Below are 27638 nucleotides of genomic sequence, written 5' to 3'. Positions count from 1 at the left end.
ATGCATTTTAGTGTTAAGGGGGAGCATGGAAGGGCTTGAAAAAGAGCAGATTTTGTTTGTAATGCTTAACTAAATGGATCCCCAATAAATAGTCCATTAATGTCTTATCCACTGTTTTTGATGGTTAAAAAGTCTATGTTTGTGCAAAATACTTGGCATGATAAAGTTCCAAGAATGGGAATTTCAAAAATTGTGGCCAAATTCTACTCCCATTTAAGTTCCACTGCGTTAGACCAGCTCTGAGCACTTTTGAAAATCCCACCCTAATAAGAGAAATGACTTTAAGAAAACGAATAGACTTCAAAAGTAGACATGGGAGAGCAAAGACTCATGAAAATAAGCATTGAAGAAGAAATGGATATCTAACTATATAAGCCCTTCCTGTGATTGGAGGCAGACCACATCAGCCAAATTAATACATTGTGCAGGCTAGCAGTGCATTAACTACAATGGAATTGCACCGACCTGTCAGTCTGAATTTTGACCCAAGTGTATATTGCATCACTTGTATCAGTAACCTTTTCTTAAAGGCACAGCAAATGCATGACAAAGGTCAACTGAGGGAGCAGAAGTCATTCCCTTTCCTTTAACTTTCATATGTTTATTTTAAGACATGTATTTATATAAAATTGTGTTCTGCCCAATCTATCTGATGAATGACATAGAGACAGAGAATATTGTATTGGCTTGGCAAGGATCTCCATCAAGATATAACAAATGAACCCTGTGAAAGCTCCTGTATGAAATGCCATCCATCAGAATTCTTTATTGTATCCAAGGTCATTCTGTTTCCTAACTGTTATGTTTCATTTTCTTTCTTTCAGGGTTTTGAGGATCCCAAGGACAAGTAAGCAAATTTTGTCATAAATGTTTTGTGTTTCTGCATTCTTGTTGGTTTTTTCTCCCTAATTTGAAATTAGCTTATGAGACAGAGGCCCAATTTCCAACCGTGGAGATGGTTGTCCCCCTATTTTTTATTCACGGATGAGGTCACAGCCTGGAGAGTGGCAGTGACATTTCCTGTAGGGGCAGCTAATCTACAGGCACCACCTCCACGGGTGTGAGGGCTAGTCCATTTCCAGTTAAGCATCTCTGTTGAGAATGCTGAGAAGGAGTCTAAGCGCCAGTTGCAGAACCTGTCCTAGAGAATTATAAATGATGCTGGCACACATGGCATCCTCTTACCCAGGGCGCTTCTTGTGCAAAAGAACTTGAGCAGTAGCCACTGCTGCTATTATTTATTTATTTTGCTTTACCAATTAAGGAACAGTAAGGATGAGCTTCAATGGGAATGGGTTCACTATATCAGCTCAGGACAGGTGGGAGTGGGGATTATAAAGTGGGAGAGGACAGTAAGAGATCCTCCTAGCTCCAGCAGTGAAATAGAGTGTTAGGATATAGATATTCAGGTCTGTCTACAAAGGCCTATACTTTAAGAATGTAGGTGTATTCTTATCATTTAGCTAGGTATAGAGGTATAAAAGAAAGAATCAAAATCACTGTCTGCCTGTTTATAGGGCCTTTTCTCACTGTGACAGTCTGAGGCCCTGTTCTTAGGCTAAGATCTTTGGCTAAGCAGCAGAGGCAGCCATAAACTGGGAAGCGTATGGTCACATCCTTACATTCCAAACAAGTCATGTTGAAATAAGGTGCTATTGGGCTGTTAGGAATACAGTCCTGTCCTGAGAATGCCTGTCACCTCCAAAGAAAGGGAAGAGCCTAGAAGATGTAAAAGGAAACTTAGTTTGGTAGCATCCTGTCTGGCAAGAACTCACTTATCAATAGCTGGGATGTGAAATCCTCATTTCTTTGTTGTTCTATCACTGTAGTCCCCATTTCCCTATTGTTTGTCTGTATAATCTCTATCTGGTTCTGTGATTGTTTCTGTCTGCTGTATAATTAATTTTGTTGGGTGTAAACCAATTAAGATGGTGGAATATAATTGGTTAGATAATCATGTTACAATATGTTAGGATTGGTTAGTTAAATTTCAGTAAAATAATTGGTTAAGGTATAGCTAAGCAGAACTCAAGTTTTACTATATAGTCTGCAGTCAATCAGGAAGTAAAGGTAGGGGGGGAATGGGAACAGGGACACAGGCAAGGTTCTGTGGTGTCAGAGCTGGGAAAGGGGACACTAAGGAAGGAAATTGGAATCATTGCTTGCTGGAAGTTCACCCCAATAAACATCTAATTGTTTGCACCTTTGGACTTCGGGTATTGTTACTCTCTGTTCATTCAAGAAGAACCAGGGAAGTAAGCGGGTGAAGGAATAAGCCCCCTAACACAGAGGAACCCCTGAGACAAGAGAGTTGAGGGAGAACTCTCACTGTCTTAGTGTTACACAATTGCTGCACTTACAGAGGCTCCCATGTCAGCTTGTCCATCCAGCAAAGACAATATCAATGCTCAGAGCTTTAGTTGGCAGATCATTCATTTAGGGGAAGTGGAAGCTCAGATAGAAGAAACCGAGCCAGATAAGAGAGATGTAAAATGCATTTAGATTCATTCTACTGCTAGTGCCAATGAAATTACCTGCGGGTAGTAATGTAGAAGAGCAGCTGGGCCAGGAAATAAGAGTTAAATTGTGTACACTTACACTGGGCTCATTTCCTAAATGGAGCAAATGAGAGAGAAATAACAGAACAGGAGCTGTTTTGGGATACTTGTGAATGAGGGTTCATATACTGAGAAGTCAGTTGCACCATCTATCAGATTTATGGATACTGAAAGCTATCCTACTGTGACACCAAACAAATGGATTACTCTGTTATCCACAACAGGCAGGTCCCTACCTTATAGTTGTCGAGGACTCGAACCCCCAGACGGCACGGTTCGTTGTCTGACCGGAGAGAGACAGGCAACACCAGCAAGGTCTGAACACAAAGCTCTGTGTTGAAGAGTGCACACAACAATAGAGAGCAGCCCGTCTCCAAAGAGAACCAGCAGCCTCTAAGTAAAACTCATAGGTTTTTATAGACAGTTCCGTTGTGTCACAGATTTATTCATAAAGCAGGCCACCCCTCCCCTATGTTAGTTAAAATCCTCTTTCTCTAGTATGCGTGCACTTCTACCCCCTTATTGTAGATAACTTTTAGCAAATCGCAATGCTTCACTAACTTTCTTATCTGTATGGGTGTCAACCAGGAGACGAGGAGTTAAGAACAGACATAACACAAAAACAAGGAGTGGAAAACAGTGCCTCCTATCTCAACAAACTGTTCCCAGAACATTTGGTACAAAAACGCAGGAATGCAGGCCTCCTCTTTTTTCTTACTCCCTGCAACTTAAACAAGTATTCCTTCATTCTGCTGTCAGAGGCTTTCCCAGCAGCCTCTCTTAGCCTGACTTTGGTTAGGTTGACATAACTGCTTCATATTTAACTTTCCTCACCTGACATAGTTATAAGTCACTTTACAACATTATCCAACCCTCATAGCAGCCCTATCACGTAACAGGGTAAGTAAGAATAGTTATCCCCATTTTACAGGAGGAGTTGGGGCAGAGAGGTTGCAACTTGCCACCGGGAGATGTTGTCAGAGCCAGCATTTGAACTCTGAAGTTCTTGGCTCCCAGTTCTGTGCTAAACCCACTGGGTCATGTTTTTCAATGAATACATAAAGTCAAGCCCACTCCATGAAAATTCATATTGAAACAGGGAGGCCTTAAGCCTGGAGAGAAGGATGTCATCAATGAATTTTGGCATATGTTGAAGGGAACAGCATTCCAGAGTTTTGGGCCCCTCCCTCCAGTACAAAGGGTTGTGACCAAAATCTTCAGAAGTGGCCAAAGATATTAAGTGCCTCAGTTTTTGGTAGTCGAACTTAGAAACATCTTGCTTGATTTTCAGAGATGCTGAGCACCCGCAGTTTTTCAGTAAAGCCAATGGGAGTTGTGGGTGCTCAGCGCCTCTGAAAATTGGGCCCCTTTAAGATCTCTCAAAGTGAGACAACCAAAATCACTGGCGGCTTCAGAAAATGTTGGCCTGTCAATAAAAGACAAATTCTGTCAAGTTATTTATTCCCTGTGTTTCTAACAAACCTCTGTGACAAAAATGCTTACTCTGCTCCTTCCCTTCAACATTCCTTATCTTTTTGTTTGTTTGTTTTCAAAACATACCCAGAAGAAAATTTACATATAAAGGATGTTTTCTCTAACGATGCTGGGCCATTACGAGAAGGATATGGTAACAAGATGTTGATAATAAATTTCCAAGAAAAATGATCCTCTTTGGTTAAATTCATCTCTGGCACCTCATTAAAATGAGTGATACTTGCTGTAAATTTTCCAGTTCACTCAGGATCATATACCAGTTTATGCCTTAAATCTTTAATTGCTTGCCTCTTTTTTTGACTATGAAGTTGGCTCTCAACAGAATTTTTTCTTGCCATTTATTCCAGTTAGTCGTCTGTCTTAAAATCTGCTGTTTTTTAAAAAAAGATTCTTCAATATCATATTAACTCTGAGATTTTACCTCTAAATTTTGAACAACCAAAATGCTATTAATAATTAAATCCTAATAACTGCATTGTTTGATCTCACTACTGACATTAACCTGTTGCTCACTAAATGTCTTTGCAATGGAAGTAGAGGAAGAGGCCAGCAGTGAGAAGGAGGGGTGGGGGGAAACAACCATGGATTAATTGCCAGTTGTGTTTACTAATAAAGCATCTTTATTACCAAGATATTTTTATTTCTGAAATAATTTTTATTGTAGAGGTGCGATTAAAAGAACAAAGGAATGTTATTGGGCTGTAGGTCTTTGAATGAATGAATCAAGCTATGTGGGAGCTGAATTGAATCGGTTGCCATTGCCATTTGTAAAATATCTGGTTTTAGGGTCAAATTGGCACCTCCCCTGGAAGTGACATGGCAAAATGACAAGTGGCTCAGGAAGCTCCATGAGAGTCGGAATTTCTGCTGATCTTTCCTGTGACAGAGCATAAATAGGTTGTTTCATGTCCTTTGGAGTAATGACCCTGACCACAGTGGAGTTTCTAGGAGGAGGTGTTGCTCAATAGGAATAAAAGTTGTGGGGGAGGGGTGTAATTTTTTTGGAGGCGGGGGAGAGTTAAAACCCTAGCACAGTTGTGGACAACCTGCGGCCCATCAGTGTAATCCGCTGGTGGACCGTGAGACAGTTTGTTTACACTGACCGTCCACAGGCACGGCTGCCCGCAATTCCCAGTGGCTGCGGTTTGCCATTCCTGGCCAATGGGAGCTGTGGGAAGCGGCGCAGGCTGCAAGGATGTGCTGGCCTCTGCTTCCCGCATCTCCCATTGGCCGGGAACAGTGAACCATGGCCACTGAGAGCTGCGGGCAGCCTGCCAATGTAAACAAACTGTCTCGAGGCCCACCAGCGGATTACCTGATGGGCGCTCGCAGGTTGCCCACTGCTGCCCTAGCAGGTCTTTCAGAGTGCCAGCTGGGTGTGCCTCCTCAAGTTTAAGCATTTTGATGCAGCTTAAATGCTTCCGAAAGCCAGAAGAATAATTCTGAAATCTGTCTGACAGCAAGGGACCCTAACGTGCTGTCCTTCCCCATGGCCATACAACAGTATCAGTAAAAATTTCTACACACACCCTTCATTGCTTGAGCAGTGTAACTCTACTCTGCTTATAGGGACTACCTCCAGGGGTGAGTCTTTTCATTCCTTGGTATCTGTGGCAAGAAGTATACTGCTAAAGGTGATGTGGCCTAATGTCCAAAAAGGAACTGCTCTGAGGCAATCAACTCAAGGCTACCAAACTGCGATGGGATAACACTTTGAGTCTTTGGCTGGTTTCAAACCGGCGACTTAGAGGTGAAATGACCCATAGACCATTACTAAGCCTGAATCAGCCAGCCACAGTCAAAAACTACCCAAAGTTTCTTCTCCTTCCTGTTTCCTCCCAGGCTGTGCTGTTAGACTGGAACTTTGAATCTAGCTGAGGTTCACTGAGATGTCAATGAGTTTTAACCTTGGATCCTTGGAGAAAATGATTGCAATTCTCATGTGATATAAAAATGGCTAAATTTAAATTGTCCAAATCTAGAAATAACTAGCAGGAATTTTGAATGCATTCTGTAAATAGGACTAGTAATTTCTTTGCTCTTTTTATGAGGCTAGAGAACAGGATTGTCACAACTGAGCAAAAATAAAAAATGGCTCTTTATGTACTTAAGTAGATGTGGTTTCTTTAAAACAAACATCTAGAAGTAAATTGAATTTCTTTTTCTCCAAGGGGAAATCTAAATTGCATTTCAGAAGTGGAATATATACTAGCTGATGGATTAAATAACTGTGGTGTCCAAAAATAAAAACAGTCCTTCTCCTTTCCCTGACCCTTGTTGAAATGCAAACCCTTGCTATAACAACTTTAAGGAACTGAGACAAAGACCATTTGCATTTGCCAGACTGCCTCCCGTATGAATGCTGAGGATGTATTGTAATGACTTGTCTATTGTATATCTGTATCACTGTCTTCTTTTGGTTGGAATTTCAATGATCAATGGTGTGTCATAAGACAGTGGGGCCTGATTATTATTATTATTTGTCAGATATGTACAGATCCTGTTGACTTAAATTGAAGTTGTGGGTATTGAGCTCTTCTGAAAATCAGGTCCAATCATGCTAAAGCTAGTGAAAGGTCTCCTTTAATTCCAGTGTTGTGGGGCACTGGCTTTTGAAACAGAAGTCCTGATTGTGTTTTGGCAGCTGCCATGAAGTTCTGAGTGGCTTTTGTGAGCATCGTACTCACACCTACAAAGATCTGTTGGCCACGGGTTTGTTACAATTCATGCTATACGTCTGCATTAGCCAGTGTTAGCCGGACAAAACCCAGAAAACTCAGCTGGCAATAAATACCATCTTTCATCCTGCCCCGTTGTGCTTTAGGTTTCATTTTTAGGAGTGTCTGAACAATGGTTGATTTCGCCTAACATGGGCTGTATGTTGCCCTGGAATCAATTAGAATTGAAATTGGAATCAGGCATTACATTAGGGTCTGTCCTAATACAAGCTATATTTACTTGGGCATCATGGAAACTGAGCAGAATAACATTTCAGCTTTAGCTTTTAATTTCTGCCTCTTGTCAGTTTAAGCCAGACCATTAAAGAGACAATGTCAAGCTATAAAAATTCTGACTAAGGTTTTTTAAAAATTATTAGGGCCTTACTTTTTGGGTGCTCAACTTGAGATGCCTTAAAGGAGCCTGCTTTTCAGATTGTTGGTTTTCATCACTGTTTGAAAATTCCATTCCTGTAAGGTGGCTCTATGGTGGGCATCAGAAAACCTGTGGTATGAAAAACCCTGTGGGACTGAAAATCCCTAATCATTTGAAAACCTAGGTCCATTATGTTTGGAAAGTAGGATCTGACTCCACATTGCCTTGCCACCTTGTGTCATCTTTTCTCTTAGCTCAAAAGAATAAAATAATATCATTGGAATAAGAAAATGGTTTGACCCAAGAACCTCGGGATGCCAGAGCTGCCAGGGCTGGCAGAGGTCCCTGAGGTTTATAGGGGTACAGAGATCCCCCTGGGTTCCCCAAAATAATGTCATGTAAGGTCTCTAATAAAAGCCTGTGTCACACTGGTCATCATGACCATTGTGAGATGCATGTACGGAGAATATGTGAGGAGTTGTGTATATACTAAAAAGTGTCATCTCTGTAGTTACAAGCAGGTCATTCAGAGGTAACATGTCTTGAGATAAACTTCTCCAGATGGGATGGGAGACACTTATCTCCAGGGGGTCTATTGTATATTGTATATCCTACAATAGGAGTCTGTTAGCATTCTAAGGCAAATGATAGTGAAGAGCTGGCAGAGACTTGAGAAGAAAGTTAACAGGAAGGGTAAACAGCTGGGGAGGTACCCTATCTTGAGGTGACCATCAAAAGTCTGTTCTGGTATATTTGGAGGTGCAAAGAGACACTCTGGTGTCCTTCGCCTAGGAAGTAAACCGAGAGCCAGTTTGCTTCATGAAAAAGGGATCTCAACCAGGCTTGGTTGAAAATGCTGGAGAGAACTTTGGGTGAGATGAACTCCTTAAGCCAGGAGGATATCTTGTTTGCAGTGATATAGTTAGTTAAGTTTAGGCTTTAGAATACATGTTATGATGTTATTTTATATGTAACGATTTGTTCCCATCTCTCACTCTGTTTTTTATTGGAATTTCTATTCTTTCTTAAATACTTTTTTCTTTTGTTTTATAATTATACTCAAGTGCTGTGCATAATACAGGAGCAGTTGTCTAAGGTGAAACAGATAAACTGTTCTTTGGGAACAGAGGATCTGGGATTTCTGTGGGTATCCAGTGACTGCAGCTGGATACCATAGGGGAGCACTTTGAAATGACTTAGGGTGCATCTATAGTCAACTTGCAAAGCGAAGAGTCAGCTGGTAGCCCAAAGAAGCATGCTTGAGTGGCTGACAGGCTGGTTGTGTTGGGGAGCTAACACCCACCTGGCATAAGAAAAACTGTCATGCTGGAGGCAGGTGGTGACGAAGCGACTCACAGCCTTGGCTGCCCCAAGAAGTGTCACAAATGGAAAGTTCTGATTTGGTATCAATTTATAGTTTGCCCAGCTGTAAATAACTACACAGGAATAACACAGTGGAGAGTCATGCCCAACACCTTTAACTGGTCCTGACAACACTGTAGATAATCAAAGCTGGAGAATTTTTCAAGTTCTGAAATTTCAAGCTGGAGCAGCGCGTGGGAGATTTTGACAATTTTTGTGATTTTTTTTTTCCCCACGTTTTTTGACCAACTCAGGCAATAACATACATAGCAGGAATGAAATGTAGGGGAAAAAACAGCACAATAATAATGGAGGGGAAATCCATGTGATTTTAGAGGTTGATTTATGATAAAAAGACACATTCAAGGGAAGCAAACGCCTTGATAATAGGGAAAGACAGCTATATCAAATACCTTAATTGGGTGAGGACAGGTGGATGAGGACTGGCAATGTATTGGATAGCTGATAACATTTCCCCTGGAGATTATCCAGCTAAAGTTTGTAATAAATGAGAGGTGATTAACATCCAGATGGCTCTACAGTGAACTGATGAACTCCTTTGGGCCTCTTCGCCGAAAAAAGTTCAAGCTGAGTGCACTGTAAAGTTCCCATTCTCTTCCATTTTTGTGACATCCTCAGGAACACCCAAGAAAGCATGAACCCGGAGGATGAGGTGGATGAGTTTCTGGGCCGTGCAATCGATGCCAGAAGTATTGATCGGTTACGCTCTGAGCACGTTCGCAAGTTTCTTTTAACATTCAGGGAGCCTGACTTAGAGAAGAAGGTAAAATTCCCCAATAACTACTCTCTCAAGTGAAGAAAGTCTATTGTTAGTTTTGTTTGTCCAATTTAAGCTTAAGATCTTCTTCCTACAGTTTGGAGTTACTTTACTCCCCTTCCCCCTCTCCACCCCATTTATCACTTCAGCTCCTTTAGGGAGATCTTAATTAACACTGTGTCCTCTAAAAGCAGGTATGTGTTGAAGGAAACATTTGATAGAAATGTAACATTGGGTAGGAATGCATGCTGAGCCATTTCTCTCTCACCGATAGCAATGGTGAACTTCAGAGTGAAATCAAGATGTTCTTGTGCCCATTACTGATCCTTGGAGGATGTCTCGTGGGTGGCACTCAAAATTATACTCTTTCTAAACTGCACTGCTCTCTTCTACCAGTTTAGGAGAGGAAGGGTGATGTTGAGGCTAAGGAACTGGATTTAGGAAATCTGGATCTGCCACAGATATCCTGTGTGATCTGGGGCAAAGCTTTTAATCTCTCTATCCTTCAATTGCCTGTAAAATGGAGAGAATACTACTTCACAGGGATATGAGAATAAATTCATAATAAGTTTGGAGGCACTCACATACTACAATGGTGTGTACCATATAAGTGAATAAGTTATTTTACACACACACACACTTTAGGGTAACCCTTAATAATAACAATAAAAGGTGAGCTATATTTTTAACAGGAAAAGCCACATCTATAAATTTTGTATTGGTCAGGTTAAGTTTGAGTCTGCTATTCTATCACTGTGTTTAGCAATTATGTTTGTACTGCAAAAAGAGGATACAGTGATTAATCTAGTTAAAGAGTAAGAGGACTTTGCAGTAATTGCAGTATTTTTTCAATTCTGAATGGGTCACATTAGGGTTGATCAGAAGTGTAAGCATGTTATTTTCCCCATTTAATTTTATAATTTTAAGAAAACTGAATGGTTCAGATATCTCAAGGGCCTCCTTGTTTCACAGTTTAGGGATTGAGTTTGTTTGGACTAAGAATTGCAGTTCCAGCAGTCCAGATGACACGTTTAGGAATTGGACACAGCTTCCCTGTGACTGACGCTGATCACTAATGCGAATGTTGTGAATTTGTGAAAACCTGTGGCAACCTCACATTTTCATTAGAACCAACTAAAAATGCGCAAATATTTTTTAACACTGGCAGATACCACGAAAAACCATGTTTTCTCACTGGGCTTGAAAGAGGGAAACAAGAAATTGGTGTTTTCACAATAATCTTTCATTTCTGGCGAAATGCAGTGACTTGTTGATGACACGGTACCTTTTAATTCATGAACAAAAAATTGCACTGGATTCTGTTCCAAAGAAAATGTGAAGGGGGAAGAACCCTTCTCAGGAGGTCTTTGTATTATATAAGTTGCACCCATCAATTCTACCTTGGCCTTTGATAGGTCCCCAGATCCCTGGAGGGCAGGTGAATTGTTCTGGAGCATCCACTGGCCTGCTCCAATTGTACTACAGTTCACAGCTGTCACTATTATTATTCGTATTGCAGCAGCGCTTACAGACCCCAAACAGGGATCAGGTGTCCATTGTACTAGACCTTGTACAGACACATAGCAAAAAGTGTATTCCAAAGAGGTTACACTCAGAGTAATGCCCCGGAGATTTTAGTTTAAATAAGAGATTCTCCTTGTGAGTGGTCCCAAAGAAGATGTGTATATAGCAGAGAGCAGTTTGGATATAATACCAAATAAACTTAGTTTAGGAGCCTTAAAAAGCTTTGGCCATGTTTAACTATTTATCCCCACTGGAGGGAGCCCCGGATGAAATGAGTTAACATCACACAGCTGTGCCCTCTGGTCCAGATTTATCTATTTTGACAGATACGAAAGGGACAAAATATAAATTTTCTTCCCATCTGCACAGGACCTTTCCACAGCCCTGAGGTCTTTTCGGGGCCCCAAAATATAGCCTAAAGTAAGGGGAAATTTTCACACTTCTCTAAGTGGTAGTTCTGCAAGTGGTGCTTCTTGGGGAACCAAGAGGGTGCTGGCTGCTGAATGAGGGGTTTGGTTGGGCGTAGAGGATGGTATTACCTATGCTTATAAAAGCCTGTTTACTTCCTCTCAGTACTCCAAGCAAGTGGACGACAGATTTGGAGCCTATGTGGCTTGTGCCTCCCTCGTCTTCCTCTTCATCTGCTTTGTCCAAATCACAATCGTGCCCCAGTGAGTAGCTCTCTATCACTTTTTCTGCTTTCTGGCATTTTTTCCCTGTCCTTGAGGCTTCAGTGCACCAAAAGGAAGCAAAAGTCTTGAAATAATGCTTGCCTAAGTAGTGTACAATGCTTATTGTGTGCATTCATTTCTAGCTATGGTATATTATGCTTGGCATGCAAGGATTTTCATTTTGCCACCATGATGTTTTTTTAATATTTACCTCTCATTTGAGAAGTTTGATTTAGTATATTTATAATCCCACACAAAATAAAATCACTAGAATAGAAAGGATTGTCTACTGAGGCAGTAAAGTCTTTGTAATACAGGGCTAGAGTGTGCCTATGTTGAATGCAGCTGAGCAGAGGAGTACAGGGGAATAAGCAATCCACCACAGTCCTCTTGTTCAGCCTATGTGGATCTTGGGTCTGAATACTGTTGCAAAGCTCAGCCCTGCTCTATGAACAAATGAGCGGGGAGGGCAGAAAATGGGCAGAGCTGTCCAGGCACAAAGGGGGAATTAACCTGCATAGTTTCAAGGGCTGCAGTCATGTATTCACCCTCTCCCAGCCAGGCAAGAGGGGTAGGAATTGTGCTTCATAGGTGTGTCAGAGATACAATGCCTTCTGGACTGGTACAGTGTATGCATGGCCCTATGCTCAGATTAGTGCCTAATGGCACAACCTAGCCCAGAGGATCTTCTCAAAAAAGACGATACTTCCGAATTTTTATTTCTGTTATTGAAAAATGGGGAACTAAGTGTGTTTGTGTTTTTCGGAGACCATAACTGGCTCAGTAGCAATGCATTCTCATGAATTGTGCACCTAAAAATAGGAAGTGCTCCTAAAATAATTATAAAAAGAAAAGGAGTACTTGTGGCACCTTAGAGACTAACAAATTTATTTGAGCATAAGCTTTCGTGAGCTACAGCTCACTTCATCGGATGCATTCAGTGGAAAATACAGTGGGGAGATTTATATACACAGAGAACATGAAACAATGGGTGTTATCATACACACTGTAAGGAGAGTGATCACGTAAGATGAACTAATCTTAGGGGAGGGAGGGGGGACACCTTTTGTAGTGATAATCAAGGTGGGCCATTTCCAGCAGTTGACAAGAACGTCTGAGGAACGGTGGCGGGGGGGAATAAACATGGGGAAATAGTTTTACTTTGTGTAATGACCCATCCACTCCCATTCTCTATTCAAGCCTAAGTTAATTGTATCCAGTTTGCAAATTAATTCCAATTCAGCAGTCCCTCGTTGGAGTCTGTTTTTGAAGTCCTTTTGTTGTAATATTGCGACTTTTAGGTCTATAATCGAGTGACCAGAGAGATTGAAGTGTTCTCCGACTGGTTTATGAATGTTATAATTCTTGACATCTGATTTGTGTCCATTTATTCTTTTACGTAGAGACTGTCCAGTTTGACCAATGTACATGGCAGAGGGGCATTGCTGGCACATGATGACATATATCACATTGGTAGATGGGCAGGTGAACGAACCTCTGATAGTGTGGCTGATGTGATTAGGCCCTATGATGGTGTCCCCTAGCTCATCTTAAGTGATCACTCTCCTTACGGTGTGTATGATAACACCCATTGTTTCATGTTCTCTGTGTATATAAATCTCCCCACTGTATTTTCAACTGAATGCATCTGATGAAGTGAGCTGTAGCTCATGAAGTGAGCTGTAGCTCATGTAGCTTATGCTGAAATAAATTTGTTAGTCTCTAAGGTCCCACAAGTATTCCTTTTCTTTTTGCGAATACAGACTAACACGGCTGCTACTCTGAAACCTAAAATAATTATAGAATCGGTCACTTTTAATCTCAAGAATAATATAATTGAAGAGTCAGAAATGCTCCAATTTATCTTCTTCCAATCGAAGAAAGCAAAAATTCATTTTAAAAAGACACAAGATAAATGTTTGTCCTTACAACTGCTTTCCCTTTCACTCACTTCACCATCCTTTACACCTTTACAGAAGAGAGACCAGGGATTGTTCATATACTGGTGGGCCACAGAAACAATATGATGTTTGAGGTCACTCTTTCTCCTCCCCCCAGGCAAAAGGATGATTGCCACTGCTCGAGGAATGATAGAATCAACAAAGCAGAATAGCAGCAGCAAAAATACAGTGTATAAAGAGACAGATCCATATAAGGAAATCAGAGGCTGAAAGCTGAAATTAGGTCAATCCCTGCACTTTGTACATGCTTAATAATCACTAAAGCTGTTATTTTCATGTTTGCCCAGGTTCTGCAAAGGTTAACACTTTAGATCAGCTGACTTGACACTGCTGCCTTGAATTCATACCTTTGTGAGAGAAGCCCTTTTAAAAGGGTTTGGTTTGCCCACCAAGGTCACTAAGCAGCTACCGGACTATTTAATTAGAGCTAATTTAACATTTTAAAAAAGGGTTGACAAAAAATGTCTGGGTCCTTGGCCGTCCTGTTGGCTGGCTCTCTTTGTTCTGTATTACTCAAGGAAATCGGAGTAGCTTCATTATGATGTGGCATATGCTGTTTGCCTGCCAGTCTTCTCTTATGGGCAGAAATATTTGATGTTTTGAAATTTTATTTCCAGGTGTTTTAGAGACTCCTATAATCTTGAGCAGTTTTAGCTTTCCTCAGAAGAATCCACAGGCAGGATACTGGACCTTATAGGAAATTAGTCTAAGCTGTATGGCAAAACCTACTGGGCTTGACATTTCAGACCCCAGAATGCATTTACGTGCATGCCCAAATCTGCATGCACGCTTTTTCTAGTATGAAAACCCATGTGTAGGAAAGTCAATGAGATTTCGGATGCTAGATGCCCAAGTCTTTTGAAAATGGGACTAGGGTGCTTTTGAAAATTTTACTCTGTGCTTCAGTTTCCTGTCTGCAAAATGAGTATAACACCACTTCCCCATCTCACAGGAGTGTTGTAAGAACAAATATATTACTGATTGTAAGGTGCTCAGATACTACGGTAATGGAGAACATATAACTGCCATAGATCAATACATAAGCATTATTTTTCCATATATTTTAATCCTAGCTAACTGGCAAGACTGACTGGAAGCAGTGTGGGTTACCATAATAACATACCATCTCCAGAGACCCAAACTCATATCTGAGTTGGGTTACAAGTGAACCTGAATTTGGTGGTTCTAAGGTGCTGTACCAGTCTGTAGTGGTCATTTGTCCACATAGTAGAAATATAGTATAAATGGATAATATCTTCTTAGGAAAGGCCTAGAATAGCAGAGGAGTTGGAGGTCAGTGGTCAAGTGCATTGGCTGAGCTGCGTAGAAGAGGACTCATTTGCCTGCACCATCAATCACCTTGCTTTCACAACCATTAAATTCATCCCAAAATTAGAACCCAAAACACAAACTCCTGCTAGTTGCGCATATATATATATAAAAAATATTGCAGGCAAGTAGTGGTAAAAATAGGGTAATACCCCTATTGCATGATAATCGTTAAATTCTCCACCATCCTGTGGATAACTCAGCATGTCTGTAGGCCGATTTGGTTTCTAGAGTAAACAAAGTTTCATGATTCATCTTTGGACCAGATATACGTTTCCATCACATTTTTTATTCGTTTTTCTAATATTCTTAATTGCATGATTGTTGTCTTTACTGATGACAGCAATTAACAAGCAGCTGCAGCCATGTGTATGTGTGTCGCAATCAAATGCTTTCATGAAATATCAGCAGAATCTGAAACTTTAGACAAAATAGCAATGATCATTTGTGATAATAAAGAGGAATTGCCTTAATGAATGCCTTTTGAATGAATTAGCAAAGACAGTTACCTCTGTCATGGCAGAACATGGAAACCAGCTGGCTTTGATGTGTTTGGTCTTAATGTCACTGTGCAAGATAACCTCATTGATTATTTAAAGTGTTGGGATGGGAGGGGACCTGTCTCTTTTGTACTGAGACCAGAAACTTTCAAAATGTTATTGAATAATTGCACAATCAAAACAAAAATGTATACCACAAAGCTGGCTTGGAAATCCTGTTTTCACTGAAAGGAAGAGTGTAAGGAGATGGGGCACAATACAGACTCCCAGCACAGCTGCTTTATTCACGAGTGCTCTGGTGCCCTCTTAGCCATCTTTGTTCCTGAGCTTAGGCGGGAAGACTGCAAAAGTGGTAGGGCAGAGATTCTCTACATGAGAAACCAGGCTAGGTTTGGGCATCTTCATGACCTTGTTGGATGTGGGCTATTTCTCTGTATTTTCCTTCTTAGCCAATACAAGGTTCCTGAGTCCTTCACAGAGGATGCAAATGAAAGTATGGGGATGGACTCATAAGTGTGACATGAAATATGTCTCCCCAACGTATTTCATGTGCACTTGGCTGCAGAGGCCTCAATTCTAAAGCGCAGCAAGTTTCTCTTCCAGGGCATCTGATATCCATTGCCAGCTGGGGGTGGCCCACTGTAACAAATTATTTTCTCATCTCTTCTAGCACATGAAACATTTCTCAGTCTCTCTGCTGTCACCCGAGCAATTTAAAGGGAACAGGGAATCTCCTTATTCAAAGCATTGCCTACCTCCTACTGCCATCCTAGCCAGGGAGAAAGCCCACACCACATGTCATAGTTTGTACAGATGTACTAAGGCTAAAAGCGGAGCGGTAACTGTTCTGTATGGTGTAAATCTTTTAAAATCCCTTTCTGGTTTCAGCTCTACATTTATGTTGGGTTTTTACCTGACCAGTTTCTTGATCCTGACCACAGTGGTGTTTGTTTCGGTCATTTACTCCTGCATAAAGGTGAGTAATGAGACTTCTTTATACTGTCCTTTGCTGACCCTACTAGCATAGCCAGTCTGTTTCTTAAGCTAATATATAACATCCTTGCATTTCATTAGCTGTTCTTCCCCCACCATTCCCCATAGGTAGATGCACTTACATACTACCATGATAAGGGTTATAGAAGAAACCTTAGATAAGAGAATGAGCTGAGGTCATGTTGTGCTCGGATTGGCATAGTTTTCCACAGTTAGAAGTAATCAGCCGCTCCCCTTGTGGATCTGCATATCTATGAAGTCCCCTGCAGGCACTCTCATTTTGACTTTAAAAGAACAAAGTTCCCAATGTGGAAACAAGAACACTGACCCTGTGCTTCCTCCCCTTAAACTTCCTGCAGAGCCGGCTGTGTATTGTCCCCAGAGGCACACGCTTGGTTTGGTAGGCAGATAATCAGAAGAAGGGTAACATTAAGGAAATACGCCTTGAAGGGAAATAAAAGCATGAACATTTAGAGGTTTCTCAGCCTGTCTCAGATGAGCATAAGCAGTAATCAGCCAGTGATCTCCTTTTTGTAACTGGTGGTTGATAAGCAAAGAAGGATGGTAGTAAAACAAGTGTTAAGTATGCTTAGCCTTCCATAGTAAAACTCTCTTCTGTGCTTTTGGGAAGGCAGTGAGTTGGTGCTAGAGTATTTGGTCTGATGGTCTGTGGTGTCTGATGTTTTGTGGATTCTCCCATGTTGAAAGCCTGTGAAAGTTCAGATCCAGACTTCAGGGAACCACACATCATGGCTCAGACCCAACTCTGCTCCTCACGGGCTAAAATGAAATAGCTCAATAGCACTTTTTTTTCTAGAAAAGAAACAATCTGCCTGACACAGTCCACTACCTGATATCTGCAGCTCTTTACTTCTGGATGCTGTTGGTGGTTCCGGTCTACGGAAGGCACTCGTGGCAGATTTTATTGTTAAAAGTTAGACTTAGGCTTTTCCTTTAATGTGGGCTATGAAATATTCCCAGTGAAACTCCAAAAGCCCTAAGCTATGTTAAAACTCATAACTTAGGGTAGCTCTCTGACAAGTTCCCAAAGGTTGCCTTTGGAGGGAACCTTCCTCAGAAAAGGGCGGTTCTCTTTGACCACCCTGGTTTATGGTTTATTTGGGGCCAGTCATCCTTTCTCAGTGGATGATGCCATTTACAAGCTCAAGAGAACAATCTTAACAGGCACACAGGTCCCTCTGACCCAGGAGATGGTGTCCAGATGCCTTGTTAAACTTTATATGTTTCCATTTTAAACCCATAGCCTGCACTGCCTATCTCTCACTGTCATTACTGGGTATGCAATGCTTTTGTGATTAATGATACAGTGTGGGCCAATCCAGAAAGCGTCTTGTTACAGCCACAGTGAACCCAGTGTAGATCTACACTATGACATAACGGCACCAGGCAGCAACACTCAATCACAACACCAGCCAGCTAGAGTCTGTGCTGGAGGGCTTGGGTGCTGCAGTGCACAGCTCTTTTTGGACTTGTGTCATAGGACAAATGTTGTTGCAGCATCAGCTCTGCTGAGCCCAGGCTTGTGGCATTTGAGTCTGGCTGACACCAAACAAGGCAGACTTGGACAGACATGAATATTTTCCTCCTATTGGCTTGTATGGGCTTATATTATTGTCGTATACTGACAGCAGCACTAGCTTTTTGGATGTCAAAGATTTTTTTTATGAGTGACCTGAATGAAGAATGAGTTTATAATACACAAAGGATTTCTCTGTGTCTCCATGACCCTGGAAGGCTGTTCTGTTTTGTTTTCCGTGCCTTGACCTCCCAAGTTCCCATTTAGGAGATCTGTCTAATGATGGCTGCAGCTGCTGTTTTTAAGATGTCCCTCCCTCAGATGATCAGCCTGAGCTACAAAACCCCCCACGCCCCCTGGGAATGCAGGTGGCCAAACACAAAAAGGCAAGCCAATGAGGGCAGAAATGAGGAAGTTACTGTGAACTGCCTGATATTTCTAAGAAGTGGTTGTTTATAACATTACAGATGTGCACCGTACTCTGCAAAACAGAGTGAGATGTATCCTACCCCACAGAACTCACAGAGAATGAGTGGGTCTGGATGCTGTTTTTCCCACTTCTTCCTTCCTTTTCTGGATTCTGAGGGGCCACCAGAGGATATTACATGACAGGCTGCCCTGTGAAAGATCTACTGAACAGTTCCTGGTGGCTGGTTTTATTAAAGAGAAACCCAAGCATATGGATTCTCAGCACCAGTGAATTTTTGATTTCGTCACCATTTAGTGCCCAGATGCACAAAAGCCTCCCCGATTAGTACACCAGATTATAAACATAACTAATGGGTTGTGGGCTGGCTGCTGGCAGCCTGCACCCCTGTTGTAAATATGGTCTTGTCAATGTCTGCAGTGAAAAGACGTCACATAGCAGAGGTGGACTTTTGATGTCAGCAGCATCTAGCGATCAATTACTGAAAGATTAAGGGGTGAATGTTCAGGTTAGTTTTTATTACTTGACTAGTTTGTCCATCCCAAAAGAGGATTCTATTAGGTATCCTCTGACCACTATCTGGAGAAATGTGCTGGAGCTTTTGTTATCCTGAGAGAAGTGGTGGTGAAACCAACGGTGGGAATATTGAAGAGGAGCGGGAGTTGCTGTGGGGTTGTCAAGCACTTGTCTGTGACAGTGCCACCTAAATACCAACCAAAGCAACCTCCATCCTCCAGTCCAAGTCTCTGGTTCCTGAGAAGGGTACAGTACCTACACTCTGATAGTGACTCAAGAATCCAGTCAGTGTAGTGCTGGTTACGGGAGCACTGCACCTGTTTGACAGCAAGATTATCCGTACTAATGAATTACTCTGTCCCTAAGAAAGACGAATAAAAAAATCGAACACCAGGTGGTCGAACACCAGGGCATCACTGCAGATCATTATAGAGGACATTAGTGCTGAGAGTAGATTGGTGGAGGGATTCGTTAGCAAGCCACAATGCAGTTAAGAAACTATCATGTCTGTCCTGTTCTTTAATAAAAATACTGCTGCTTAGCACATATGTGGCACTTTACATTTTCAAAGCATTGTACAAACAGCAACAAATTAACCATCTTCTCTTTTTTCACCCCTAGTATTTGTTTGGTTTTTGCTATAATACCAGCTTGTTAAAGTATGTGAGGAAAAGACAGTCAGCTGCTGTTGTGTTGAGGGCTATATAACTAATTGGACAGATAGATGTAGTCTGGGGGTTTTGTGTTAAGATATAAAGCTTCCTAGCTCACTTTGGGGCTTCTCTGCTGGGTCAGGTTCATTTTGATAGCAGGACTAATGTTTTTTTCTGTGGCTGGACTCAGAATGGGAGGGCATGTGTGTTATGTGCCATCAGTTCCATACAGAAAGTGTGGGAAAACCAGCATTTGTGGCATTCCTGCTTGGAATATCAAACTGATGGAGCCCAAGCATAATTTATGTCTATTTGCGCTACTGTTAGATGGTAAATGGTCCACTTTTTCCCCCGCTTATCTTTTTACAGTTTCCATTTGAGATTTCCTTCCCCTTTTTTTGGCCTCTCTATATCTGGCATTGACGATCGCTAGCAAGCGCTTTCAGGACAACTTGATTTTGTTTTATTTTTTGCTGTCATCATTATCTCCCACTATAAAATTCTCCATGGGAGTTGATCCTGGAATTGCCAGTCTAGCCAACATAGGTTTCCAAATTCCTTCAGCTGCAATAAACGGAGAACTCTTCTCGCTCCTGGCTTTGCTATTCTGAGAAGGCTTGGCAACTGAGGTCCAATGGTGCCTTCCCATTTAAAATCTAGTTTCTGCAAGGTCATGGGAAACACTATCTTTTCTTAAATACACTGCTGACTGACATCTGTTTTGCTACTCATTCAACAAGTTAACATTTCTTCTGAAAACCCATAAATTGTACTGCACTCACCGCTCTGTGGAGTTCAACTTCTTGGACATTGCTGGACATGAATGTGAGACAGAGTGCAAACTACATCTTCCTGAGTTAATTTGATCTGGAAATCACAACTTATCTACTAACTTTCACATACCCATTTCTTGGCTTTCCCCTCCCAAAGTGGCCAGAAAATTTAAAAGCATATTTTCAAATTTGTGATCTTTCCTTTTGGAAACAGTGAATTGAAAACTGTACATTGGTTTTATAGACTGATAAAACACTAAATAATAAACCAAACAAATGGATTTACAGCCCTGAACTATTCTTATGTGTTTGTTTTGCTACTTTTAATAGCACATGAGTGACTGTTACTAGACTGCTGCTCTATAGAGGCTTTTGCAAAGGAAACATTGTCCAGTGGCTAGAGCACAGGATGGGATGTTAGGAGATCTAGGTTGTATTCCCAGTTCTGTCAGAGATCTCAACCACGTTGCAACCTCTCTGTGCCTCAGTTTCTTCATGTGTAAAATGGGGATAGTAATTTACCTATCTTATGGAGTGTGTTAGGAACTAAATTCATTATTGTTTGTAAAGCATAATTGCCTCAGAGGTGCTAGATTGCTATGGCATTACAATATCGTGTATCCATTGGGCGGCTTCTCTCATTGTTTTTCTGTTCCATTTTTTCTAGGATGTACTTGTTTGTTGACACAATCTGTTCCCCAATTTACAGAGTAATGAAAACCAATATTTGTACCAGGAAGCATGTTTGTTAACGGAGTTTAGTTTGTTTGACTGTTGTTACCAAAATATCTTGCTCATTTTCTCAGGATTGGTTAGAGGTCAGTCCTATTTAGGGTGGACTGTAGACATTATAGTCTTGTGCCCTGAGAACAAGACTGGAGGTTAGGAAGAACTATTGAGTTCTAATCCAGGCTCTGCCACTGTTTCCTGAACAGATCTGAGCTAGTCCCTTCACCAGCACTGTCCCTACCCATATGCAAACTACGCAGCTGCGTAGGGCACCAGGAAATTTGGGGCACCAAATTGCCCCAAATTTCTTGGTGCCCTACGCAGCTGCATGCTGCTCCACAGGGGGGCTGCGTAGGGCACCACAATCTATAGGGATGGCCCTGCCCTTCACCTTTACAAGCCGTATTCATTCTTGGGATAACTCCTCGCATTATCTCAGTTTCCCTGTCTTTCAAGTGAGAATAATGCTTATCTGGAGTCCTTTAAAGAGGTGTTGTAAGGATTATTTATTTAGCATTTGTACAGCACTTTGAAGTGCTAATTATTATTCTGTTCTACTTGTTAAAAATATTAGTTGCTATGGCACTATTGCTTAGCAGCTCCTGCAATAGAGAAAATGGGAAATCCACTCTGCTGCTCTTAATTCCCTTGTTTCTTCCTTCATGATTTTCCTTCTCTTTTCCCAGAAGTGTATTTTGCAGATGTGGCTGCTTTTTTCCAACTTAACTTTTTAGAAACTCAAATCTGCTGATTGTAGCTGAATATCGAAACTCTGTTTAATAAAAAAAAAAAAAGCAACCTCATTAGAAGTCTAGCTGCTAGAGTAGAATTCATGGTGTCTGCTTCTTCTTTTACTGAATAGTGGTGTAAATCAGGAATAGCTTCTCTGAAGTCAATGGAATTACCCCAGTGTATAAGTAGTGTGAGAGGAGAGTCAGGTCTGTGGGTCTTAGATGTGCATTAGAGGTGTTTCTAAAGAGGGTGTGAGAGTAAAGTGATGCCATAAATTACATTTAGTCACAATTTTCTCAGTGTTATCATGACCACTAGAGTTTAAGGGCCATTTTGTATGCTTGATCTTCATATACATCTCCGATTGATGTCAGTTGGTATTGCATCATCAGATCAAAAAATGATATAGTCCTCTGCAATGAGGTTTTGCATGCCACATTATCCAGGAACCACACTTCTGAAAAGCATGTGGGGCAAGTAGCCATTTCAGAGAGCTTGTAATGGATGATTGACTGACTGTTGGTGCAAGATCTGAATGTTTGAATTTAAAGTTAATTTAACAAAATTGTCAAATCTTACAAATGAACTGAAATTTCAGGACAGAGGTCCTAATAGCGGTGGTAGCAAAGCTTTCAAGCTAAATACTTGAAACATTGGACAGTTGCTTACTTATAAGTCTTCTGGCTGCTAATTATTAAGATACCTATTAAAGTGGTGATGTTCCCATCCAGTTCAAAATAAAAGCTACACATACAATGAAGAGTCAAAAGTCAACTCTTGGGGTCTCGATTTATTTTTTTTTTAAAAGAAATCAACTCCAAAATTACATGCCAGCACACCAGCGATTGAACCAGAGATGTCTAGAGCTGAACACAAAAGCCCAGATTTTTAAAGATGTTTAGATAGTGCAACACCTAACTGATTTAGGAGCCTAAATCTCATTTTCAAATGGAATTTAGGAGCCAAAATTCCATTGACTGTTGAAAATACAGACGTCTGTTGCAATACCTCTTTAGACTTAGGCATGTGGGCTTACCTTCCTGCTTGCCTAAGGGCTGGTCTACACTGGGAACTTACCTGGGCATAGCTGCATCTCTCAGGAGTATGAAAAGTCCCACATCCCTGAGACACGGAGCTATTTGGACTTAATCTCCAGTCTAGACAGCGCTAGGTCACGGAATAATTCTTTTGTTGATCTAGCTACTGCATCTTGGTGAGGGTGGATTACCTAATCCGATGGGAGAACCTCTCCCATTGGCATAGGTAGTGTCTACACAGTGGTGCAGCTGCAGGGCTGCTGTTGTGCTGCTGTAGCGTTTCAAGTGTAGACAAGCCCTAAGTTTCTTGTAGGAGCAGCTGGGTGGTGCGGACAGGACATCTTTTGATGCTGGCTCATCTCTAGGTGCCAAGAATTGCTATATTAACAGTTTTTGTTTCCAAAAAAAATACTTTACAAAAATTAACTCCAAGAAGATTGCAATAATCTGAATAATTTGTAACCTTTTCTGGGATTTAGTCATTCAGTGTGAATGTGTCGGAATGCCAAGCCCTCCCAGTCCAAGTCCCCTCCTCTCACAGACACATACCCTGTCCCCCCCCAGGAGACAGAGAAACCGTTTTGAGCCAGAAGCTGGTGAAGTCAGCATTTTAAAATGGTTAGCAGCATTGCAGATTCTCTCTCCCTTTGTAATAGTCACCAGCTAATAATTATGTTGTAGGATTGCTGTGTGGGAAGCAGTACGCTGGCAAAATGTTGTACCTCTGAAAATGTAAGAATGAAGGGTAAAAGGGAAAAGCAGGACTTTTAATAGAAGCATTAGTCATAGATAAATTGCAGTGCGGTGTCATTGTGCTGCTTGCTTCTAGTGTCTCTAAAAATACCCTCTAGTCTAGTGGCTTTGCTGGTACAACAGTGCAGTAACACAGAGAGGAGATCTGGATTCTGGAGCAGCAGCAGCAGTCTTGTGTTAGCCCTTCTTTCCCTTGAGCGAAGATGCTGGGGAGCATCATAGAGGTCATGCTCATAGGCTGTGGGGAATGTGAATAGTTCTCAGACATCTGCTAATGTATAGTTCTAGAGGAGCCTCTTTGCTCCTCTGGAGCTGTATGCTCTGTGCCGTGATAGAGCACAGAAATGGAGGTGGGAATGGGATCAGCAAAGGGGGATATAAAAGAAGGGAAAGTTTAAAAAAAAAAAAAAAAACCCCGCCTAATCATCCTATCTGCTGTGGAACTTGCCATAGCTGAGATAATGCTTCATGCTGGAAAGAAGACCTGTTGCAATTTTTTTTTCAATAAGACGGGTGACTGGGGAAGCATATACTTGGATTCCTAGGGATTATCACCATTCACTGTATTTCCACCCTGAATAAAGTGAGACATCTGGGAGCCAAGTGTTCTAAAGATGCCCTGTTAGTCGGAGAGTGCTTATGAAGAAGGTTAATCTAGATGGAAGAGAATGCCCAGTAGCGTAATCACGACAAGAGAGTTTGATAACCAAGTGCCTGTCAGGGAGGATAGAATAGATAATATAATGAGGTCGCAGCCTATTAGCAATGTGTCCTTAAAATGGTACAGCTTAATTTCCCTGAATGAAAGAGAGGTATGCCTCCGATTGCACTGATGAATACACCAGAGATTTTGCAGCCCTCTTTTTTTTAAATCCATGACCTCTAGATCCTGGCAGTGAAAGATGATTTGTGGTTAACTTTCCATCCACCATGACGGGATACACAGTTTTGCATACCATGTCATCTTGGCTCAGAAGACATCGTTTTCACTGGGAAGAAACAGCTAGATTTGCCAAGTCTGTCAAACTGCACTGCCGTCACTTTATTGTCTGCCTCCGCCTCCCAAAAAACACATTCAAGAAGACAAGTCCTTGTCACTCTTCTTTGACCCCATCCAGCAAAAGCACTGCCATTTATATGTAGGGATGTAGGTTGCTCTTAACATTACATTTATAAATATCCACATCTTATGTATTTTATTTACTCTTTATTTCATGTCCAGCTTTTCCCAGCTCCACTCCAGACTCTCGCAAGGAAGATTGTTCAATCCAGGACCAATAGCACCTTAGTTGGGGTCTTCGCCATTATACTGGTTTTTCTGTCAGCATTTGTCAACATGGTACATGGTTTTTAATCCATTTCTTTACTGTGTAGTTTTATTATTGATCTTTTCAGGCATGCATACCACATGCATACTCATTGCAATCATGTGAATTAATGTCAGATGTTGCTGTTGCTATTTCTGAGGGCAGTCTTTCCACCCCAAAAGTGAAATGGGAGTCATCTAAATGCCTTCCTAACAGCCTGCATTGCTGACTCTGGTTTTGCTTTTGTTGCACATCCATTTTTTGACTGTTCTATTTTCTCTTGGTAGCTGTATAAACCAGGAGCGAAATTTACCACTGTATAAAGGACCAGGCCAAGACCTATGTGTCAGTCAGGTCCCAAAAAAGCTCTGTTTTGAGTGGGACTCACATGCTGCCCAGGCTTTGTGCTGGCCTCTGCACAACGTTGAATTTCACACTGAGTGTAATCACTTCACAGAGATTGGAAAGGCTGCATTTTAAGTGAAACACTTGGATTTCTTTGCATCCAGACGCTGCTGCTAATTTCAGATGCAAAGAGAAAGATTGAATGTTCTTGATAGCCTACTATCTTTAATTTTTAACTTGTTAGCTAAATTTATTTTAAACATGAAACTAAATATTCTGTATGCTACATAAATCTGGGGGATTTTTAAGAGAAAAGGGATGATCCTGTGATTAAAGCACTGGGCAGTGTGTTGGATTTGGCCTCTACTGCTGGCACTGCTATAGTCTTCCTGTATGTCAATTATGGCTTAACTTTTAAAAGTGCTGGTCTACCACAGATCTCATTGATTTCAATGAAAATAGCAGGTCCTCAGCACCTCTTAAATCAGGCTGGTAGTCGCTCTCTGCCTCTGTTTCCCCATCTGTAAGATGGAGATAAATATTGTTTGTAGAGCACTTTGAGTTCTGGGGTAGAAGGCACTAGGGAAGTGCAAAGTATTATTATGGTTACAGTGTTAGGGCCTGATCTTTCAAGACGCTAAGCACCTCATAGGATTGGGCCCCAATAAAGAAGCAGGTGTGGATTAAAGGTGCTCAGCACCTTTCAGAATTGGACCCTTATTCATGGACATTCTACTCAACAGCCTGGAGTGTCTGGCCATTGCCATTGCTAACCATTTCATAACATTAACAAAGGCTGATGCAAACTCGTTGCTTAATCAGACTGGTCATGAAGTAATATTCAGCACTCTGTAGTACCAGTATTCTGCTGGTTTCTCAGCATTTTGTAGCAAGTCTGCAACAGTGGGTTTTTTCTTGGTCTAATAGCCTTTGCTGCAAAGGGCCTTTTGCAGCAAAGGCTATTGGACCAAGAAAAAACAATGCTGCAGTAGTCTTAGTGATAGATTGCTAGCTATGAGAAATTACCAGCATATCCCCTTTGTCAATACAGGTTTCAGAGTAACAGCCGTGTTAGTCTGTATTCGCAAAAAGAAAAGGCGTACTTGTGGCACCTTAGAGACTAACCAATTTATTTGAGCATAAGCTTTCGTGAGCTACAGCTCACTTCATCGGATGCATACTGTGGAAAGTGTAGAAGATCTTATTATGTACACACAAAGCATGAAAAAATACCTCCTCCCACCCCACTCTCCTGCTGGTAATAGTTTATCTAAAGTGATCACTCTCCTTACAATGTGTATGATAATCAAGGTGGGCCATTTCCAGCACAAATCCAGGTTTTCTCACCACCACCACCCCCCACACAAACTCACTCTCCTGCTGGTAATAGCTTATCTAAAGTGACCACTCTCCTTACAATGTGTATGATAATCAAGGTGGGCCATTTCCAGCACAAATCCAGGGTTTAACAAGAACGTCTGGGGGGGGGGGGGGGGGGTAGGAAAAAACAAGGGGAAATAGGCTACCTTGCATAATGACTAAGACACTCCCAGTCTCTATTCAAGCCTAAGTTAATTGTATCCAGTTTGCAAATGAATTCCAATTCAGCAGTTTCTCGCTGGAGTCTGGATTTGAAGTTTTTTTGTTGTAAAATAGAGACTTTCATGTCTGTAATCGCGTGACCAGAGAGATTGAAGTGTTCTCCGACTGGTTTATGAATGTTATAATTCTTGACATCTGATTTGTGTCCATTTACTCTTTTACGTAGAGACTGTCCAGTTTGACCAATGTACATGGCAGAGGGGCATTGCTGGCACATGATGGCATATATCACATTGGTGGATGTGCAGGTGAACGAGCCTCTGATAGTGTGGCTGATGTTATTCTTCTACACTTTCCACAGTATGCATCCGATGAAGTGAGCTGTAGCTCACGAAAGCTTATGCTCAAATAAATTGGTTAGTCTCTAAGGTGCCACAAGTACTCCTTTTCTTTTTGTCAATACATTAGTTGCTACCAAGTATAAATATACCAGTGATGCATAGATAAGCAAACTTATTGTGGAAACTGGGGCACTGAATATATATTGTGTGTCACCCGATGTTTAATTCTATCGTTTTCAAGAGAATTTTTAAAGTGGATTGGTTGTTGGTTTTTCTTCTTACCCGTGCCTTTGGTTTTTGTCACAATCTCTATTTTCTCCAGTTCATGTGCAGCACTGTGGATCTTGTCAGCTGTGTGGCTACAGAGTATAACATCACTCCCGACCAGGTGGACATATGCCTTATCAGCAACTCATCTTTCAAATACAGCCTGGGCACCTGGCAGGGATTCTGTGGCAGTTCCCTGCCCAATTGCAACTTCCCAGAGGTATTGCTTGAAAGAATTGTTTGCAGAGCTGGATTTCAAAAGGGGCTCAGTTCTGTATTTACTCATGCTCGCATAAAAGTAATTAAATCTCATACAGGGTGAAGATTGTTCACGACAGGAGCCATGACACAAATTTCCCTTTGCAGCCATCATTACAGAATTGATAAGGGTCAACATTCTCAAATGTGGGTGTTTC

The 27638-nt window shown here is 41.4% G+C and overlaps 1 protein-coding gene across 2 annotated transcripts in view; it reads left to right on the top strand.

The window, feature by feature from the left end:
* The window catches only part of ADCY5 (adenylate cyclase 5), a 331144-nt gene that overhangs the window by 277310 nt on the left and 26196 nt on the right, over positions 1-27638 (top strand). For both annotated transcript variants that reach the window (XM_037912014.2, XM_043525548.1), the window contains 6 exons: positions 825-847; positions 9147-9291; positions 11383-11480; positions 16159-16246; positions 24643-24759; positions 27278-27442. In XM_037912014.2, coding sequence (XP_037767942.1) covers positions 825-847; positions 9147-9291; positions 11383-11480; positions 16159-16246; positions 24643-24759; positions 27278-27442 — 636 coding nt within the window. The remainder of the gene's footprint in view (positions 1-824; positions 848-9146; positions 9292-11382; positions 11481-16158; positions 16247-24642; positions 24760-27277; positions 27443-27638) is intronic.

The sequence above is a fragment of the Chelonia mydas genome, chromosome 11 (genome assembly GCF_015237465.2).
Source record: "Chelonia mydas isolate rCheMyd1 chromosome 11, rCheMyd1.pri.v2, whole genome shotgun sequence".
Lineage (NCBI taxonomy): Eukaryota > Metazoa > Chordata > Testudines > Cheloniidae > Chelonia > Chelonia mydas.
Note: the sequence above shows the minus strand (reverse complement) of the source record. Positions and strands in the feature narration are given on the sequence as shown.